Source organism: Chaetodon auriga, chromosome 4 (genome assembly GCF_051107435.1).
Source record: "Chaetodon auriga isolate fChaAug3 chromosome 4, fChaAug3.hap1, whole genome shotgun sequence".
Classification (NCBI taxonomy): Eukaryota; Metazoa; Chordata; class Actinopteri; order Chaetodontiformes; family Chaetodontidae; genus Chaetodon; species Chaetodon auriga.
The window spans coordinates 3,134,814-3,155,070 of record NC_135077.1 but is presented as its reverse complement, the minus strand read 5'-3'; the positions used below and the strand labels follow the sequence as shown (position 1 = coordinate 3,155,070).

The window sequence follows — 20,257 nt, the reverse complement described above, 5'->3', positions numbered from 1 at the left end:
TTAGCCTCAGAGGTGCGCACACAATACTTAAAATCCTTAGTTTCATTCATGTGATGAAAAATACTCAAACTCTTTGAAACTCCTTTAACGGAGACGAAACTGACACGTGGAAACTCAGGAAAGTGTTTGACAGCTGAACCCACCATGTCTGCATTCAGGCGTAGGCGCTGTGGACGCGTTGGCTCACTTAAAAACTGGGACTGAAAGCATGTTTATTTGCACCAGCAGAGCTACCTCAGGGTAAACAGAGACCTACTGAAATCACATGACAAAATGGAGTCAGTTACAGTCTTTTACATGCATCAGCGCAGCTCCTCCAGCAGAAGGACCGTTAATATACAGAATGTACAAAAGCTATTATCATGTGTTTATTCTCTGATATACCAGTTTAACAGTCTGTTCTTTGATGTTGATGGTTCAGTGATTCTGAGCAAATGGTTGTGTGCACATCTACAGTTAAAAATTACACATACAATAAATACACACGTCTCTTGAAGATCCCCCCCCCCCACACACACACACACACACTTCGATCAATCATCAAAGCGAACTGATCGACATGCGCTGATGTCAATGGAGAACTTCTTATTGGACGGTGCAGCGTATCCCAGTCCTGTGCCCCTGTTACTGAAGTCCACTCTGCGCGACTGAGCGCGTTCAAACTCTCCCAGGAGACCTTGCTGCAACTGCTGCTGCGCGTCCTTGCCCAGTGCCATGTTTGCTCTTGCGGCGCTCCCCGCAGCAGGCTGGAAACCCTTTTTGAAACCGCCCATCAGCCGGAGGAACTTCTGCTGCCGGTCGGAGCTGTCGAACTGGGCGGTGCTCCACTGGCCGAAACCCTGAGGAATGAAGACAAATATGAGAAACTTGGTGCATTGAAGGACCTCACTACTGATTCTACACGCAAAGCTCAGCTTACTCGCCTCGGGGAGTATGACTCAGTCTGTGAAAACAGTTGCATAATGTCTGTGGACAAGGACACATCTCAGGCACAGTGGGTCTAATGAAGAGGCTACTGAGCTGCATTATGGAAAATGTCAGGATCTCGCTGCTTCCGGTGCATTCATTTTGACAATTTTTTTTTTTTAAATCTGTCAGCTGCAAGTCCCCCAATTTTGTCAAAGTGTAGTACTAAAACAGGGCAGTGAAAGGCACTGATACTGACCGTCGCTTTGGCTGCTTTTTGAGGTTGAGAAGCCCGGTCAATCTCCATTTGTAAAGCCTGTCTCCTCTCCTGTGACAAGCCAAAACACGCTTTGTTAAGCTTCGTTGCAGAAAGCAGTCGTACGGAGCAACTCACATTGTACGTGTAATTGTAATGCAAGTTACTCAGGAAAGAAAACGGACAATTACATGTTGGCTCTCATTGAAGGAACAGTTAAACATTTTGGGAAATATGCCAATTAACAATTTATATCTCCTTTGTTAAATCTGCTTAAGATAACCATGAAGTGTCACACTCACAGTGACGGAGTAATAATGACAGCCATGTTTACCTGGTTGATGGTCACCTCATCAGCGTTTCCAGATTTCTCTGACAGGAACAACACGTCCACTTGAGGCGACTCCTGTAACACAAACAAGTTTCACTCCCGATGCAACAAATAAAAGACGGCACCCGAGCGCAGTGTCAGTCGCCCCTGATGATGCACACTCACATGCTGGTCCTCCACCTCTTCTTTAATTTTCTTCTTCTTTTTCTTCTTCTTTGCACCAGTTTCAAAACTCAGGTTTTCCTCCTGTGTTTCCACCTCAGCTGCTGTGACAAGAGCTTCCCTGCTCTGCTTTGCCTTTTTCCTCTTCTTCTTACTCGGCTCTGTCTCTACTTCGCTGACCTCCACAGAAGCTTTCCTTCTCTTTTCTTTACGCCCTTTTTTCTTCAGGTCCGTCTCAGCTTCCTCTGTAACACTCTCACTCTTGGTGGGTTTGTCTTCCTCTGCTTTGCTCTCCTTGGTTTTGTCTATGATCTGCGGCGTTGCTCCTTCATTTCCATTTTCTGTCTTTTTCTTCATCGTCACACTCTTTTTCTTTTTCACCTCTCTGGCCTCACCCGTCTCTCCCTCCAGTGTTTCTAACTTCACACCATTCTCAGCCACCTTCGTTTTAGTTTTCTTTTTCTTTTTTCTTACACTAATTCCATCCATAGCTTCTGTGGTTTCCTCGTCAGAGCTTTTTTTCTTCTTCTCAACTTGTTCTTTATTCTCCTCTATGCTTACTGCTAAAGTATTCTTTTTTCCCTTCTTGGCTTTCTTTGGCAGTTTATCCTTTCCAGCCTGTTCTTCTTCCTCCTCTTTGTCTATCTTTACATTTTCTGCTTGAGCTTGTACAGACTTATTTGTTACTTTCTTCTTCTTTCGCTGTTTCTTTTCCTCTTCTTCTTTGACTGAACTCTGTGGAGTTTCCTCTTCATTCTCAGCGTCCTCTTCATTCTCAGCCTCAGCCAGTGGTATCTTCTTCTTCTTCTTCTTCATCTTCTTTTTGCTGACTTCGTTGTCATTTTCATTCTTGACATCAGAACTATTGGCATCACTCTGAGATTCAGAAACTTTCCACTTCTTCTTTTTCTTCTTCTCTTCCTTTTCATCACCTCCATCCCAAACGTCCTCTTCTATAACCACCACATCAACTTTTTTGCGCTTCTTCTTCTTTTCTTTTTTCACCTCTATTAGGCTCCCATCGTCAGCAGTACAGTTTTTGTTTTTAGTCAGAGAGGTGTTTCTTTTCTTAGGTTTCTTCTCTTTCTTTTCCACACTCTTGTCTTCCTCCATCTTCATTCTCACCCTTTCCTCTGGCCTCTGCACAGCAGCAGATGTCTGGCTTGTCTGGTGAGAGAAATACAATTACTGCAAGACAATACCTTTTGATAGTAGATTCAGTTTTGAATGAGCTGAGGTCTCTCAGTGGCCTTATAGTAACGCTTGAAATAAAGGCATGAATGAGTATTTCAGCATCTCTGATTTATAAATGGTTTGTAGTTTTCGTCACCTTGTTGATGTGGGACTTGAAGCTTAGATCTGTATCTAGGATAGCACCTAAATCTGCCTTGCATGTGTTTACTGGTTAGCACAAACAATTCTGATTAAAAGTTAGATATCTGATGCTGCAAATCAGTACCTGGTCAAAAGGTGATCTCATTAGATTTAGGTGCAAAGATCACGTCGTCCGTGTGAAGCATGAAACGAGGACAATGTTCATAAGTGAGCTAACATGTCCATGGCACCTACACTTGAGACCTGCAGAGTACCGAAAACTGCATGAATGACAACGAGGCGAAAACAACACTTCTCAGGTAGAACAAGCTGACCAAGTTTATTCAAAGCACACTCTCGGTAAACCATGCTAGCTAGCTAACAGCAGCTGACGTTAAATATCAAGTAAAATGTCAAACGGAGGAAGAAGGAAACTAATCAACCCGCCAGACGAGAAAGGCTTTTTTAATGTTGGTGCACAATATGTTAGAAATGTGGACGCTTTACTTACTTTGTAATCTCTGATAATTCACGTGGACGCCTGGTTACTTTCTTCACCCGGAAGTAGTTTCCCTTCTTTCCTGTTAGCGACGAGTCAGGCGTCCGTAGCAACGAGCGCGCGCGCACATGAACACATTTCGGAGCGGTAGCGATTGATTGACGACACGTCAACATGTAACGTTATTCGTTTTTAGATTTTGTTTGTTGGTTTTAAACACTATAGACTATTCCTTGAATTAATTGTGTTGTTACTCATAATTTCAGTCATAATTTCAGGTCTGAAGTACTAAGGCTAAGTTAAAGTTAGCGTTAGCTTGGTGGTTAGTCAAACAGTTTTTTTCTGTATTGAACCAGCATATTTATAAAACTCATTTGACTGAGCATAGTGCAGACACAAATAACACCAATAAGTAAACATACAAAAAATAAACAAATAGATAACCATAAACAAATATATTAAACAAATGAACAAACAACAAAATGTAACCAAACACAACAGAATGTACCATTTACGGGATCAGTTCAAGCCCCAGCCTCCGCCACTGCCAAGACCAGTGTCGATCTACAGCTGCCATTTCCGGCCCTACTTTTCGCCTCTGACAGCCAATGGCACCCGACTTCAGCTTCCACCTGCAAATTCCACCAGTCACCTGCAGCTCCAACACCAGCCAGCGACCACCTTAATGTTCTTTTGCAGACACACACATACAGCCTTCACTGGCAGCAGTCACAGTGTTCTCATGCAGGTGAGTGGTATCCACCTTCTACCTCAGCATCCACCTGCTGCTTATAAATTTAACACCGCCATCTGCCCAACACATCCATACCAGTTGCATCCCCATCTTTTGGGGACAGCTGGTGTCCCTGCTTGTGCCTTTTACCTCTGACAGCCATCTACAACCCCCGCATCTGGCTACAGCCCATCACCGCTATTTGTATCAGCTTTCAACTGCAGCCTCTCAGCACCCTGCCTTCAACCTGGGGCCTGGATGTTTTAGAAGCCACCTACAACTGCAGCTTCCAACTACAGCCTCAAATGTATTTAAGGCACCATGACTTTACTATATCCCAGGTTACTTTTGAAATACTCCCATATGCAGTGATGAATTGTAGAACTGCTGCTCCATTGCTATTTTTGATGGATAGAGCCATGAAAGGAACTGGTTCCCGATCACGCAGAGGGGAGACAGTGTGCATGTCTTCTCTCGGCTCTTAAACCAGCTGAACTCCATGCACTTGGTACACAGTTTCATGATTTCTGTTATATTCAAAATAATTTTAGAAAATGTTTTTTACATGCATTTTTAAAATATACTATTCTTCTAGACCCAGTTTGCAGTAAAGGAGGCTGAAGAAAGATTAGTCAAATGATCAGACAATAGCAAACAGAAAATGTGTACTGATGTATTAGCCACTTTGTGCAAATCACGTTACAGACATTCATGTTATGCTGCCATAAAACAGTGACAGTGCTATCATCATATGAGCATTCCAAAAGGAAAATACCGTTGGCTTTTCACATTTGGATTATTTACATGATTAAAACTCAGTTATATAGGGTTAATACATAAAAATCCTGTAGTAATATTTTCATTGTACAACATCAGAGCCCACAACTGTACACAAAAGCAAAGTTGTTGACAGCTTAGTTATTTAGTTTAGTCTTATAGCAAGAAGAAAGCGTCACAATATGAATACGGTGACTGTTCTTTGAATTGTGTTTGAACTGGATAAATTGTCCTGCATTGAATTCAGTGTTGCTGAGGAGACGGGCACTGCAACCCTCCAGTCAAATATGAAGAGATTTTTATTTGTCATTTTGCCTCAGAGCTCAGTTGCCAGTTGCAGTTGAACAGCAGCTGCCAACTAGAGATTTGTCTGGACTCGGAGCCAAACTTCGCAGTGTCACTCATATAAACAGTATACATCAGTTTGAATCCGTTCCAGTTATGTTCACAGTGATGGTTGACTGAATGCTTTCTCAGTATTCAGTGGGATTTGAAATTGAAAGTGATCCTGAATGACAAAATATAATGAGATGTTGCCATACATCTCAGGCAAATGTGTAATGATCAATAGCCGTATTGAATCTAAAGTAACCTTAGGAAAACATGAGTGAAAACACGCTGAAACTGGTTGACCAAACAGCCCAACCTCAAGGTCAATTTAGCACAGTGGCTATTCCAGAGCTCTCTATCTCGGCAGATTTTTGCCCAGTTGTCATGAAATTGTAGATGTTTACGTTTCCATGTTCTGAGCGCTTGAGATTGTTCTGTCCTCTGCTGTTTCCAATATCAAGAATGAACTTTGAAACTCAACACTAAAACTAGTATTCCTCTTAAATATGTATATCAAAAGTCTAGAAAACATTCAAAATACATTAATTCTGACAAAATACATTACCTTTAAACTGTGCTTTTACATGCATCTCAAATATCACAATGCCCAGACATGATCAGCGCTGATAAAGTGCAAAATTACAACGTCCAACAGTAAACCCTATATACTGCAGCATAGGTATTGCAGTATTAAATGGCTTTTTGTGATATGCTTATTAAAAATACTCATCCATGAGAAGTAGACTCATCCATAGCCTTTTAAATCCTCATCCTCCAGAACGCTTCACAAGCTGTGTTAAATGTATGACATTCATCAATTCACACGGTGAACTGTCCAACAGCACTGATAATTGACTGGCGATATGGAGAGAAGAACACTATGAGTACTTTGGGTTTTTCCAGCATGTAACACAGAGGCCAAGCACACTTTGTGGGTGTATGCGGGTAATTTACATAAACATTCTAAAGCTTGTTTTCTTTTTGTCTGAGTGGTAGCTTGATGCCAAATAGAAAGAAAAGGAAAGTGTAGTTTTCATGAAGCAAACATCACCGATGGCATCAGTAAGTGACAGCATTCGCTGCTCAGGCAAAATATTTCCTTCACTACATTCAAATCCTCCTTTAATCTTTCCTTGCTCACGGTCCAGCAGCAGCTCCTTCACTCACTCCCCTTGAATACTACACTGAACACTGGTTTTTCATCAGTTTTAGTCCTCCTTATGCACTCTTTGTCAGTGTATGTACATATTACACTGAAGACTATATGTGCTGATTTGTGCTGATCAAAATAACGCACCGTAAATACTCTCATGTTGTGACAAAATGTCTTAAATGTGGAAGCTGCGTCACTTTTCCCTCTCTTGTGATTCCATGTCCAGTCTGCCAATAAGGAGGCAACCCATAAAAACTTTAGCAAAAATACTATTAGGCTTCGACCATAAACTGTCAAATTCATATATGTGCTAACCCTAACCACAAATACATTAAACATTTTAGCTCCCTTCAAATCCATACTGTGTGATATGTGATGTCTTTAAAATCTTTTCTTCTTAGGCAACAGGAAATTCTACTATCACACACTGGTGTTACACCAGTGTGTCCTCTTCAAGTCTTGTCCCATATCACCATAACCGTCGTCCAGTGTAGTTAATTGGGGCTGTGGGCATCTGCAAGAGAGAGAGATAAACAAGTAGGGAACAATTACAAACTCGTGGTTGATTATTTCATAAAAGTGACAGAGTAGAATACACACAATGTGTTTCTGCCATACTTACTGTCCCACCGTTCATGACCAGGGCCATCTCAGTGGGTTGGTAGACGTGACCTCTGAAGGCGATGCCAGGACGGGCACTCCCGTGGCTGCTGTGGTATGTTCCACTTCGCAGAGCTGACAGACCAAAGAAGGTAAAGCGCACACACAAGTTACAGAGTACCTGCTGTGACAGATGACTGTGTAACCGACTGGCACAAATCACACATGCAGCAGACTCGAGGCTAAAGTATAATTGTCCCACCAGGTGGGTACGGACTGCGTGGGGAGCTAAGACTGTGTTTTGCTGACATCTCCGGGACTGTTTTGTTAGCTTTGTGTGACTGAATGAATTACACTTTTATCATGCTTATTGGTACATGCAGTTTGGTGACTTCACGTGATGGAGTTGTGAAGTGTGAGGAATTATTTCTGGTCTACAAACCTGTGGATATAAAAAGTTAGCTATGACTCCCGAGGTCCTTTTTTGGCTAGCAACATCCAATTTCCTAGTTGAAACACTTGTTCACAGTTTTGGATGACTTCAGCAAAGTTGGCAGGTTTTTTCCTGAATCCACTACGGCTCTGATTTGCGCCTTTTACTGGCTTTTCTCCATGGCAACGGAGGGTGATGCTCACGAGTATTATAGTATTTTGAGTTGTCTGCCACGTTAAACCAACAGACAAAACATGATTTCTCAGAAACAAAGTTGTAATTGGTAACCTGAATGATCATTGTGGATGTTTCTGTGTGACGTAGCATTGAGCAGATTGACTTTTGCTGAACAGTGACTCACTGTGGCTACAAGTGAAAATTACGTCATAGTTGCAGTGTTTTTTTGGGGGGTAGAAAAATTCCAGTCTTTCTTCTAACTATCCAGTTTTCACAGTTCTGGCCAACATTCATATCCATATTCATATCACAGTGATTACAGAGACCACAACCCTGAACCCAAACCTTTCAAGCACAGATTGCATGACTGTCCTCCCTGTATGACAGGTTGGACGGCTGTTCCTTTCTTTGCAGCACAGGTTTTCCCCCTCAGTCAGCCATAAAAATAAAGTCTGCTGTCTAACAAAACCCTGTTTATGATTCCGTTGTGCCATTGCCTCCGCTCTTTGTTTATCCTGGTTCATTGTGACTTTAGCTCTTCATCTGTGCATTTGGCTTCAGGAGAGCAATCAAAGTGAAATGACTCATACATTTCTCTGTGAGCCTGTTGGGGAATCAGGCATTTCATAAGGTTTAATTGGATTTTGGATTGTTTACAGTAGCTAAAAGCAGGCCACACTTTTCTGTAAACAAACCTACATGGCACTCATGGTAGTATGCTGATATGGTATCATGTTGCAAGTTTAGGACAGTGATCAGCAGTGCAATGGATGAAAGTTTAGTTACACAGCATATTTAGATTCACAAGTAATCTTTGAAGTGTGACTGAATCTTTTGAGTATTCAGCTGCTCAGGAAAGAAATCTGAGACGTAAACAAAAATATAGCAGTAACAAACAGAGCATGGATTATACTGCAGGAGTTTCTTGGGTAGTTTTTATGCATATTTTTACTGTTTATGGTTACTGCATCCATTTTTTTTCCATTGAGAGAACTGGGGCCATATTCACAAAACACCCCGAGGCTATTTGAGTTAGAAGAAACAAAATAAGGGGCATGTTAGTCCTAACGTTAGGACTCTGTCCACTGTGTGAATATTAAGTTAAATATTAAAGTTAGTCACTTATGTGGTATTCTCCTTTTTCATTCATCAGCATGACAATGAATACAGAAAAGTCCTTCACCATTTTTGGAAAGGAATCTGGGCAACATCCATTTTTTTGTTAGTTACAAGGCAACAGTGTTGTCATGACTTAGACATTTGAATGCCAAACATATTTTGTACTCAACCTAACTTGTAACAAGGCAGCATTTGACACAGGTTTCCTTTGAAGCAGATTCTCTGTTGTACAAACACACACAGGACGTGTACATACGAAACATTCTGTAAGCTTACTTGCACCGTGCTCCTCCATAGAGAAGGCCTGGTTTTCTGGGAAGGGTCGGTGAGAGTGTGCAGGCAGCTCATCTTCAAAATGTGGAGGAGGGGACGTGTGACTGGTGTCGAAGAAGTCTTGCGTGTTGGATTGTGGAGGTTTCCGGAGACACAGGTGCGCCTCTGGAATAGCATGGAAGAGCAGCAGGATCCAGCCCTGAATGACCAGGGCCACCGCTAGCGCCGGCTCATCCAACACCTTCACGTTCTTCTTTCCTCCTCCCAACCTATCCCCTTTCCCCTTCCCTCTCAGCGCCTGGCTGCCATAAAGATAAAAGCCCAGCCAGGCCACCCATAGCAATGCTGATGCCAGACTGGACAGGAAGAGCCACACTGCATTACACTTCCATCTCCTCTTTTCATTCTCTCCTTCTCTATCTTCCTCTCTCCCACTTGCTCCCTCTGCTTCCATCTCTCCTCCACACAGCACCACCCCCAGCGAAAGCCCCATGGCTATAAGGAGCAGCCCCAGGGTGTAGCTGCATGTCAGAGCAAAGTCTAAAGGTGGATATTCGCAGGCTGGGTGACCCTCCCTAACTACAGTCAACAAGACCCACTCAGCCGAGATGATCCCCTGAACCAAGGCCAAGGCCAGACCGAGCGCTGCCAGGGAGCTGCCAGATGGGCTCGTCTTGCCAGCCACCAGCCTCTTGAGCCTCACCCCCTGCACTAGCAAGCTGGAGAAGCAGAGGGCAAAAAGAGGCCCCCAGAAGGCCCTGCGAACCACGCAGAGCGCCTGGTTCTTCCCCACCAGGAAAGCCAGAGAGATGGTGAAGAGCCCGAGGAGCGTGCCCAGGAGCAGGAGAAGAGGCCCAATGCCAGAGCGCCTGGCGGGGTCAGAAGTGGAGCGCAGCTTGACTAGCAGGAGCACAGCGAGGACCAGAGAGCTGAGGCCGCCACAGCAGGCCACGGCCTCCAGAACCACACCCCAGACCGACTCCAGGTCACACAGCACTCTGTACGGAGGGTCCACATCCACACTGCATCCCCGAGGAGGAGGAGGAGACGGGTGGGATGAGCCATAGCCAATCAGTGACAGGAGGCAGATGATGATAGGGCTGACAGCCATCTTAGAGACACAGAGACAGAAAATATGCAGTGATGAGCAGAGACAGAGCCAGGGTAGAAGGAGAGGAAAAGGGAGAGAGGTACACAGAGATAAACAAGAGGAGTGATACTGAGGAGAAAGAGCCAGAGAGGAGGGAGGCAGGAAGGTGGATGTGATGCATTCATACGTCATCTTCATCATTCACAACATACAGTAGAAAGAGCAGTAAATACATACAGCATGATGATCCAATAAGCCTGTTATATGTCAGAGACTAATATGTTTCTCTCTCTTTCAGACACACAAACACACACTCACACACACACAGCGCAGAATAGAAGTGCTTTTAGCACTGGGCAATGTTTCCATGGTAACGGGAAACAGCGTGGGCTGACTACATTGCATGCTGGGCTTTTGAGAAGTCGAGTTTCAGTACCCAAAAGCACAGAGAAATGCATGAGGACGCACACACACACACACACACACACACACACACACACACACACATTTTGTACTTCTGTCCTTGTGAGGACACTCACTGACATAATGGATTCCCCAGCACCTTACCCTAACCTTAACCATCACAACTAAGTGCTTAACCCCAACCCTAACCCTGACCCTAACCTAAACCTAATCCTGACCTAACCCTTAAAACCAAGTCTTAATCCTCAAACAGCCCTTTGAAGGTCTGTCTGTAAGTCAGGATGTCCAAAATGTCCTCACTTTCCAATAATGTAAGCAGAATTTTAATGTCTACCCTGACACGTAGTTTTAACCCTCAGCCAGTGAAAGCGTGAGGTGAAAACGTTCTCACTGTCAATGTCTAAAACTCAAATTGGTCCTAACAAGGACACAAGTATCAGAGCGCGCGCACACACACACACACACAGACACACACACACACACACAGACACACACACATACATACAAAATACCACAGCATTAAAATGATGTAACTCTCCAGTCATAATTCCAGACTCACCTCAGATGAATTCTTGACTTGAAATCTTGATTATTGACAGTGAAGAGGCGTCATTATTTCCCAGTGTGCATCCCTTCAACTAGTTCATGTATTTTTTTTTTTTAATAATCCCAGTTAATGCAGTTGAGGCAGCAGAAACCAAACAGTTTCCATTTTGCCTTTGAAAACGTCTCTCGTGTTGTTCTCTGCACTCACAGCTCCTGCTGTTTTTAAGAACAAAGTAACACACTTTATGAGACCAGTAACGTCCTGCTTCTGAGCTGATACGTCCGGCTGCTCCAAGAAAAATCCACAGTTATGATGCATGCCTTGATACTTCACACACCCACATACTCAAATATATCTTCTGTCTCTCTTTCACTCTTCTCTCTCACTGTCTCTGCCTCTCTCTCTCTCGCCCTCTGTCCTCCTCTTTCTATTCATTCTCTCTGCATGTCTGTGTGTTTCTCTCTCCCTGCTTCACGCTGAATCTGCAGAGGTGTCAACAGAGATGCAATCCCAGCTTTACTTCTCCTCACCCACACAGGGGGAGTATGATTCGCTGGTGCACCTGTCTAACTAGGAAGAAAATAGGAAGTAAATACAGTATATAAGCACAGTAATTAGCAGCCGATCCAGTAGGCCTATTAGTCACTCATTTGCACATCTCATCTCTGCCTTCAGGCTCCCACGTCTTCCTCATACCACTTATACAATTCTTCCTCACACTCAGAGCTGCGAGAGATGCAGATTCATCCTTGATCGACAAAAAACAATTGGAGGTCTGTTCAGCATGTCCGCGTGTTGCAGAGTGAAGATGGGCTTTGCATGGGGAGGGGCAGATGGTCAATCTAAACACAGGTGAGCCCTGTGACCACGTGGCCATCCTAGCAGAGTGTTACATAATACCCCCGAAGACATGATTCAGCCAAGTCTCCCTTTAGAGTGGAGTAATCTGGCTTCATGTGGGTGAGTGACACGACATGAGGGCAGCCATGACAAGGAACGACCACTGCGCTACCTAATCGAGTCAGGTTGGATCAAAGTGAGAGAGATTGACGCTGACAGACACTAGTGAGCTCTGTGGCAGATAGAGGCAAAACACACGAGAAGCCAAAGCTGGTTTGTGACACACAAATAAACTCATAGACAAACAGATGTAATCAAAGAAGTGCATACCTGCACCCTGCTGTGTCCGTCGACACAGTCTAATCCAGATAGCGTGTCCTCGCATGCATGTAAACAGCAGCAGTGACCGCTGTGGTTGGTGCAAAGCAGAAGAATGGAATAATGAATGATGGCTGCTTCAGAGTCAAGTTATCATTGTTTTATTCACTAACATTCAGCTAAACTGAAGCAGCTAAATGGAATTCAGCCATCATTCATTGTATTACAGTTGTATTACATTGTATTTACACCTGTAATTTTCCTACTGTATTCTGATCACAAGTGTATGTTTCTACCTCATCATTAGAGCTAAAACTATCCCAGCTAGCTTGGCTCTGCCGACCAGCACCTCCAGCTCACTGACTAACATGTTACATCATGTTTATTAAATCTGTACAAAACTTGGGGTTATGTGCCCGACCATTTCTTGGCCATGGCCAGTGGACACTCTGTCTCTCCCTGTTTCCAGTCTTTGTGAGACCACCCCTCTGAATTGCCATGAGACAAACTGAATGTCTGCAAGCCTCTAACAGACATGACTCTCTGATGTCCCTGTCTATCTTGAGTACAATTACGAGTCACTGTCTTCAAAAAAATTGAGAAACCTTCTTAGATTCAGCTGGACTTAATGTATAATGTTAATGTATGTGTATGTGTCCTTACGCTGTTTTGTCCCATTTTGTGTTTATGTCCTCTCACAGAGACAAACGAAGACAGAGGTGGGAGACAACAGGGCAGAGAAGTGCTGACTAACTCAGGACATCAGTTCTAATCTGTGTAATCCAGTAGTTACTATGGTCACAGTCTAATAGGCCCCATCCCATAATCCCATCTTTATCCCACCTCAGGTCTCACCACACAAAGCCACATTCAGAGGGCACATGGGAGGTTCATGGAGGGAGGCGTGTTGGGCTGAGTCTTCACGTCACGGCTCTGCGACACCTCACCGTTAGACACGTCCACAGCTGGAGAGGTGTCCTTTCACCCTATTGGCCATGAGGCTGAACAGGACAGGTCGAAGTGCTTTCAGGGTCCTTTTCACACCCCCTTTTCACTGCCAGTGGAGAGCTCGTATAAAACAGTGCACTTCATATTAAACAGGAAGTGGCAAGTGGAAGTGATGGTGTGTGAGATATAGGGCTGCGTCTCACAGTCTGTTAGCTCCACCTGCTGTCTACTTGGAGAACTACAGTAATCTGAGGTCATATAAGATGGGACGCTGTTCACTTTTGACTTCAGAAAATACACAAACAGTATAGAGAGGACCACAGTTTAGCTTTGGTAGATAATTCAAATAGATAATGCAAAAAAAAAAAATTGAAAAAAAAAATTGGAAAAAAAAAGAAAAGAAAAAAGAAAAGAAAGGATTTCAAACTTGTTTGTCTTGGCGTCTTCATGGGAACTAACCACACCACCATCACTATTCCGGTCCTGCAGCAGATTGAAAAATAACACCACCCTCCTCCTCCTCCTTCTCCTCCTCCTCCTCACCACCTACTGTATCAGAGCATACCATTAAATCATGTAAATACTTAGAAAACTTTGTTCCTCCCTCATTTTTTATCGCCCTCTCATGTTCTACATGTTCTACTAAATTACACCTCTGGAAGATTTGAAGGCATCTTTTCCATTAAATACGTCATAAAGTTGTAAATAAATGGGGACATTGTTACACAACAGAGCTTTTCCACAGTATCACCTGCGCTCTTCCTACTATGACATGTTAAAATGTCTCCTGTGAAAAAGGTAACAGTGTTTCAGTTTATCGCCTGCATCCTTTTCATCACCCTGTTGTGACAAACGTCCTCTTCCCTACATGTTTCCATCATTATTTCATCATCGGAGGGTTCTTAGTGTACATCGTCATAAAGCTGTGATTGATTGATTTGTTTATCTGAGTGTCCTGCACCGTATGGTCTGCTGCTCAGCTCTTATGACCTTACAAGACAGCAACAACAACTGGGATGGCCATGTGACAGAACTTTATCTACACTTCCACTAATTCAAAAAGAGAAAATTCCTGTTTCCATGACAGAAATGTCCTGCTGTGATGGATACTGTGTCTTAGCTGCCAAGACAAAAATCACCAGTTCTTGAACTGGATTTTTTCAGACAGATGACTCCTCAAGTGATTGAATGTGGAGCAATGGAACAAAAAATGAGATTCATCCTCATCAGTCCTGCTATCTCAGCTGCCAGCTGCCGGTAATGTACCAGTTCTTACCTGAGGGACCTATAAATCTATAAATTCAGTTTAATCTATGGAAAGGTAATCTTGTTTCATCTGAAGAGCTTTGGCTAATTACAAATCTCCTCCTTCCGTTGTTCCTTAAGGATTTTTAGTATTTAATTTTTAATTTTTTTTTTTTGCATGACTGCTTTCATTTTAGATTACAAATTAACTCCTGAAAATAAACTGCACAACAGAAAGAGAAAATATCGCAGCAACCTCTCTCAGCCAAGAACAATTGTGTGTTCTATCCCAGTTAAGGCTTTTTTCAGCCTGCTTTTCCTCAGTTCCACAACCAAATTATTTCACACGTCTGCCTTCCAGACATGACTCCCGTCCCATGCCCACATCAGCAGCCCACTTTGCAGCCCAAGAAAGCAGCTCATGACTCGACTCTGAAAAGCATTACTGCTGGGGGGGATCCTAAAGTCACCATACATGCAGTCATACATCATGTTATTCATCACAGACGCTAACACTCCTCCTGATGTTTCTGCCAATGCCAATTCCTCATATTTTCATTACAAACAAATCTGAGCTATTTAAAACAACTGCTGGACTTAAAATGCATTGATCCAAGTCTCTATTTACTTTACTACAAACTTTAAATATTCAGCAATATTCCTGGCAACCAACACATATAACAAATACCAAGGGTCCTACCGCCAACAGACGAGCTGAGACTGGCTTGCTGTTTTTCTTAAGTTATCTACTTAAAAGATTAATGAAGTGGGGGGAACACATCGCGACCTTCTCTGGTAGTTCAAACCTCATTCTGGTTATACAAGTATAAAGAAATGCATATTTTGCATCTTGATTTGCTCATATAGTGTATGTTACCTGTTAAGAATTACATTTTGATCTCAACGTTTCTTTTTTCTTTCAAGAAAATCTACATAATTAAACCTATGTGGCAACTTCCAGTCATAAAGTCAAGAAAAAAGAATGACAGCTACATTTCAGCGGTGATTAAATAGAGATTTATTCATTTGATTTGGTTATCATTGTGATTGTGATTGTGATTATTGCAGTGTGTCACTAAAATGTGATCATGTCCATCACATATTGCTGCTTTAAATCATCAATCAGGTCAAGTAAAAATATGACAATGATAATAACATTTTTCACATTTGCACATTACATTCGTTTGGAACATAATTGCACATTGGGAATCAACAGATAACAGAAAAGAGGAATCACAGCTGTTATGTAATCTTCTATCTACACATATGTACAGTACGTAGTAATGCAGGTGGTACATGCACAGGGCTCATGATGACATGTGTTTGCGTGGAGAGGTTTGGTTCCTGCACTGATGTTTATTTAGTCAAGGCTGACTTCTCTGCCCTTTGTTGTAAATTCAGCAGAGTTTACGCTGCAGTGCTTTTTCACATGCGTTTATAGATATGCAGGACGCTGTTACAGGCGGGGCAGGAATGCTCCACATCCTTGCAAGCATCCACGCAGAATGGAATCAGACAGCACGGCCAGCATCTGGAGTAGAGTATCAGAATAAAGTCAGGCATCAGAATATCAGAGTAGAGTCTAAACAACACTTCAATGCGTGCACTGTAGATCATTTTAAGACGGTTCATCGTAGTTCTCCTGCAGCCTTAAAATGTGAGCTAACAGAACTTCAGAGTTTTGAAAATGTCAAACCAATTGTGTTGTTTTGTGAACTTGAGAAAATAAGTTCAGTAAACTAAGATGTAGATAAGTTGAAACAACCATTGTTCAGTCACACTGACAAACGTTGACAGATTTGTTCTCCATTTACATTTTCTGAGTTTGAAAAGTCACTTCTTCATTTGATATGCAGAACAGGCAGCTGTGTCTGCTGCTGTGGTCACATCATACCACAGGCACATGCCAGCAAAGCAGGCTGATCCCTGTGGCCTGTCTAATTAACAGTGTATCAGGGTGGGGACTGAAATCATTTGACCTTCATACCCAATCATGATACTATCACATGTTACCAGTGAACCTGTTTACAACTTTCCCAGTCTTTGATTGCTCTTGTCCCAGTATGTTTGAAACATGTTGCTGCCATCAAAATCAGAATTAGCATTTATTTACAAAACCAATAAAGTGTACAAATCACATTCTGTGGAACACTTGTATTGGAAACACTCGTATTGGCACTGAAAAATAAGAACCAAACCTTAAAAATGACTTTGTTCTGTTTGGTCTTTTTAATGACACATTCTTTTACTCAGTCAGTTCTTTTTCTAAATGTCACTGGCTTTCCTCATTTAACTTTCTGTCAGTGTTTTGCCGTGGAGAGGAGGGGTTTGAGAGGAGCTGCAAAGAGGCTGTGATTTACATATCTGTCCACTCCAGAGCCTCTGCCATGACCACACACCCAGCACACAGCATCAGCTTTCATGAGTTCACCTGGAGCTCCCAAAGTACAAGGACGTGAAGTCTGTTTCTCTCTGCCGTTGCTTTTCACTTAGAACCTAAAGTTAACCATGATAGCTGACACTATCAGCTATGATTGTGGGCATTAACTGAGGTTATTGCTTGTTCCAGCAGACTGCTGCCAGACCAGCTTAATGCCAGTTAAAAGTTAACTTTTACCTGGCCTAGTTTTGTGTGGAAAAACATCACAGTGAAACAGGCCTTGTGTACTCGGCGGTCTGATGGCTTTACAGCAGACTTTTGACTTGACTTTTTGACTTTTTCTCATTATGATGCAGATATGTAAATCACACTCGTCCCTCGAGAAATTTAAAGTTGAATTTACTTTAAATCAAGAAAACAATATATTTATGTGAAGTTCGTGAGAAAAGATTAGTTGGTTCCACAAAATTGCTGTACGATGTTTTACAGTGTGTCTGAGCTGATGCAGGTGTTTGTATGTGTTGCTGTTTTCACTCACAGGAAGAATCCTAGAGTGCCACAGATCACCCAGGTGAGTAGACCATTCTTGGGCTCGGTTTTGGTGATGACAGTATTTTGACAGTGAGGACACATCATCTGTCCGGGAACATCAGTTGGCAGCTGCTGCACCACCACCACCTGGCTCACTGTGAGGAAGACAACCAACACCCTGTAACACACACTGACAACTAGAGTCCACAACTCCTCACCAAGCCCTCACTGTCAAATTCAAAGTTATTTCAATTTGTGACAAGCACTTGGAGAGAGATGCTCACCAGGCTGAATGACCTGAGGTTGCTGCGGGGAGTACTGGTAAGCAGGCTGTTGAACTGGATATTAGAAAGAGACGTTTAGCTTGAGAAAGGTTTAAAGAACAGAATGCTGAACAAGCTGCCGTTAGGTTCTCACCACATGGACTGATTGAAAAGACTCAAGAAAAAGCAACACTACAGAAAAAGAGAAAAACAAGCAGTTAACATGACACAGGTGGAAGGACCTGTCTTACCAGGTTGGATGCCAGGCTGAGCTTGGTAGACTCCCAAAGGGGGACCAGGATACGGCGGTGCTGCCATTCCCGGAGGAATTTCCTGACCCTTTTCCATGGTATCTGCTGAAGGAGCAGGAAAAACGCTTGTAAGGCAGAAAAAAAATACAGTAAAAAAGGAAGTGAAGTAAGGCTTTCTAATCCAAGATCAGGTCTTCTGATCTTTCTGAACGAAGCACAGTGAATGTTGAACAGGACGTTTGAGTAGTCAAAATGTGCAGCCGACTGGGTACAGACTGAAACATGGAAGTGCCACTTGCTTGCATTTGGCCCATCCCTCTGAAGTATGTCAACTAGCAAATCAAGTCAAAGAGCATTTCAACACAATGAATAACAATACTCTCCCCATGTCTTTTACATGCAAGGAAGCTGGTTTGGTTACATTTTAGACAGAAGCAAGTGCCTAAAGTGAAAGGATAAACACTTGTTACTGTAAGAGTGCCTCCTCTCACATCACCAAAAGTCCCAACGTTATGTCAGTTATACTTTTATCTCACCGCTTTACCAAAATGTAAAGCAGCAATGTGCCAAATGTCCACAAAGACTTTTTTTTTTTATCCCACACACCTGTGAACAACTAATGTGAACAAGCTCCTGTTGTGAATCTGAAACTGTCTTGACACCACGAGTGCGGGTCATCATTCTGCAGAGGAGTGCCGGCTGATTGCTTACAGGCAGGTGTTTGATAAAGTCCACTGTAATAAAAGTGTTGTGAAACGTGTGAGAGAGATGTGGACATTTCCACTTCTGTGTGTGTGAGAGTGTGTGTTGTGTGTGTGTGTTGTGTGAAGTGCAAGGAAGTTACAGCCAAATTTATGGGAACTGAGAGAGATCAGTGCACTACACCTTAAGAACACACAAGCAAACACACAAATCACACGTACATGGAGACAACATCACGTACAGTAGACAGCAAAAGGAAACAAATGCTGAAAATGCACCCAAGGCTGTGCAGAGGATAGCAGAGATTACAGCGACGGAATACACACACACACACACACACACACACACATATATACCCACAGAGTATAAATAGTCAGTATCTCCATCGCTATCTGTTTGTCACTGATCCTGTGAATCTGACATATCTACAATAATACTATGCAATAAGAATGTCTGACAATACAATGTTAAAGTCCACCTACTCTGTTTTTCTTGAGCTCTCAGCCACAACTCACACTCTTCAGTAGAGTGATCTGAGATTTTTTATTTATTTTTATTTTTTTTGTAAAACTAGTGTGTCAAGAATGAACTTAAATGCTGAATCAGAATGTTAAAATTGTTTGTGAGGACGTTTTTCGTCATTTGCATGTTTTCTTATGTGGCCTGCGCTGAGCGCTCTTGGACACCGTATGGTTCAGAGAATACAGGCTCACCCAGGTGACTGACTGAGAATAAAAGAGAATGGACATAGAGAAAAGTATGGTGGTGAGTGACATGGCAAATCTCGTCCAACCTGTTCAGGGAATCAAAAAATACACTGTTCCATTTGCAATCATTTCCTCTGTCGAAACCTGTAATGATGGTGATGATTGACCTTCCAGTCAGGTTTATAGGACCAAATAAAAGCTATAAAATGACTCATGGGTCAAATTCGAATCTCACGTAGTACAGTATTTGTTTCATATGTGACAACTGATAACAGGTACACCCATGAAAACCAAGCCGCACACACAAATTTCAACATTACGTTCCACTTCACCACAAAGTACACAACATTACATCTGCATCCACTTCACTTATTTCATTTGCATTCAACACAAAAGACAGTCAATCTGGAGCGAAGATTTACCAGAATTCAGAGTGCTTTGATAGACGAGCCTTTTCTGAATCTAAGAGCAGACGGACTCAGCGGCTGCTTAAAACCTCAACAGCTCTTCACACTCCTGCTCCAAACAAAAGTTGCTGTTGCTGATTTTTAAGTGCAGAATCAAACAAGTCACCAAAATCAGATAAACATGAAACTTTCAGGTTGTGCTGTCATGTAATATTTATTCATTCTCTGAGCCTTTTCGCTCAGCTGAGGACAGACGTGACTCTGCTTACCTTGATAAAGGAGGGCGTGTGAGAGCCCGGCACTGCTTCCTCCTCTGATGTTTGAGAGTAACTGAGAAAGACAATGAGACAATGAAGTGTGTCCTCAAGAGGGTGGAGCAGCTGTGTGGAAAAGCTGCAGTCATCCAAGGTGTGAACCAAACCTACTAATAGAATTTCAAAATGTTATTTTCTTATTTCAGACTATAGATATCTGCTACACGAGTCATATATTCCAACAAAACCCTTAAAGAGTCAGTATTGTATTGTTTTATTTGTGTACTG

At 42.6% G+C, this 20,257-nt stretch overlaps 3 protein-coding genes across 6 annotated transcripts; all 3 read right to left on the bottom strand.

Annotated features, from left to right (window-relative positions):
* Positions 1-195: 195 nt before the first annotated feature.
* knop1 (lysine-rich nucleolar protein 1) lies at positions 196-3,574 on the bottom strand. Of its 3 annotated transcripts, XM_076727720.1 has the most exons (6): positions 3,115-3,235; positions 2,217-2,822; positions 1,659-2,177; positions 1,497-1,568; positions 1,166-1,234; positions 395-839 (listed from the first exon to the last, which is right to left on the bottom strand). In XM_076727720.1, exons 1-6 carry the CDS (start codon positions 3,133-3,135, stop codon positions 534-536), a joined length of 1,593 nt encoding a protein of 530 aa, XP_076583835.1. In that variant the 5' UTR covers positions 3,136-3,235; the 3' UTR covers positions 395-533. The 3 variants fall into 3 exon arrangements, with proteins under 3 accessions (XP_076583836.1, XP_076583833.1, XP_076583835.1); XM_076727721.1 differs by lacking the exon at positions 3,115-3,235 and adding an exon at positions 3,481-3,574 and having other exon boundaries at positions 196-839; positions 1,659-2,822; XM_076727718.1 differs by having other exon boundaries at positions 196-839; positions 1,659-2,822.
* A 1,286-nt stretch (positions 3,575-4,860) lies between these two features.
* On the bottom strand, positions 4,861-11,940 carry gprc5bb (G protein-coupled receptor, class C, group 5, member Bb). The gene is made up of 4 exons (XM_076727722.1): positions 11,136-11,940; positions 9,067-10,174; positions 7,084-7,196; positions 4,861-6,975 (listed from the first exon to the last, which is right to left on the bottom strand). Exons 2-4 carry the CDS (start codon positions 10,172-10,174, stop codon positions 6,931-6,933), a joined length of 1,266 nt encoding a protein of 421 aa, XP_076583837.1. The 5' UTR covers positions 11,136-11,940; the 3' UTR covers positions 4,861-6,930.
* Positions 11,941-15,479: 3,539 nt separating this feature from the next.
* On the bottom strand, positions 15,480-20,021 carry LOC143319797 (LITAF domain-containing protein-like). Of its 2 annotated transcripts, none has more exons than XM_076729014.1 (6): positions 19,985-20,021; positions 19,260-19,326; positions 17,900-18,004; positions 17,670-17,723; positions 17,393-17,540; positions 15,480-16,005 (listed from the first exon to the last, which is right to left on the bottom strand). In XM_076729014.1, exons 3-6 carry the CDS (start codon positions 17,994-17,996, stop codon positions 15,900-15,902), a joined length of 405 nt encoding a protein of 134 aa, XP_076585129.1. In that variant the 5' UTR covers positions 17,997-18,004; positions 19,260-19,326; positions 19,985-20,021; the 3' UTR covers positions 15,480-15,899. The 2 variants fall into 2 exon arrangements, with proteins under 2 accessions (XP_076585129.1, XP_076585130.1); XM_076729015.1 differs by having other exon boundaries at positions 17,900-18,001.
* Between the last annotated feature and the right edge of the window lie 236 nt (positions 20,022-20,257).

Coding starts and splice junctions, on each gene's coding strand:
- LOC143319797 (XM_076729014.1), bottom strand. CDS start 17,996: ATGGAAAAGGGTCAGGAAATTCCTCCGGGAATGGCAGCACCGCCGTAT. Junction 17,724..17,899: donor TCAGCCTGGCATCCAACCTG/GTAAGACAGGTC, acceptor TCTAATATCCAG/TTCAACAGCCTGCTTACCAG. Junction 17,541..17,669: donor ACCTCAGGTCATTCAGCCTG/GTGAGCATCTCT, acceptor TCTTCCTCACAG/TGAGCCAGGTGGTGGTGGTG.
- knop1 (XM_076727718.1), bottom strand. CDS start 3,135: ATGAGATCACCTTTTGACCAG. Junction 2,823..3,114: donor TGAGATCACCTTTTGACCAG/GTACTGATTTGC, acceptor TTCTCTCACCAG/ACAAGCCAGACATCTGCTGC. Junction 1,569..1,658: donor AAGAGGTGGAGGACCAGCAT/GTGAGTGTGCAT, acceptor TTTGTGTTACAG/GAGTCGCCTCAAGTGGACGT.
- gprc5bb (XM_076727722.1), bottom strand. CDS start 10,174: ATGGCTGTCAGCCCTATCATCATCTGCCTCCTGTCACTGATTGGCTAT. Junction 7,197..9,066: donor TATGGAGGAGCACGGTGCAA/GTAAGCTTACAG, acceptor TTGGTCTGTCAG/CTCTGCGAAGTGGAACATAC. Junction 6,976..7,083: donor TGGTCATGAACGGTGGGACA/GTAAGTATGGCA, acceptor TCTCTCTTGCAG/ATGCCCACAGCCCCAATTAA.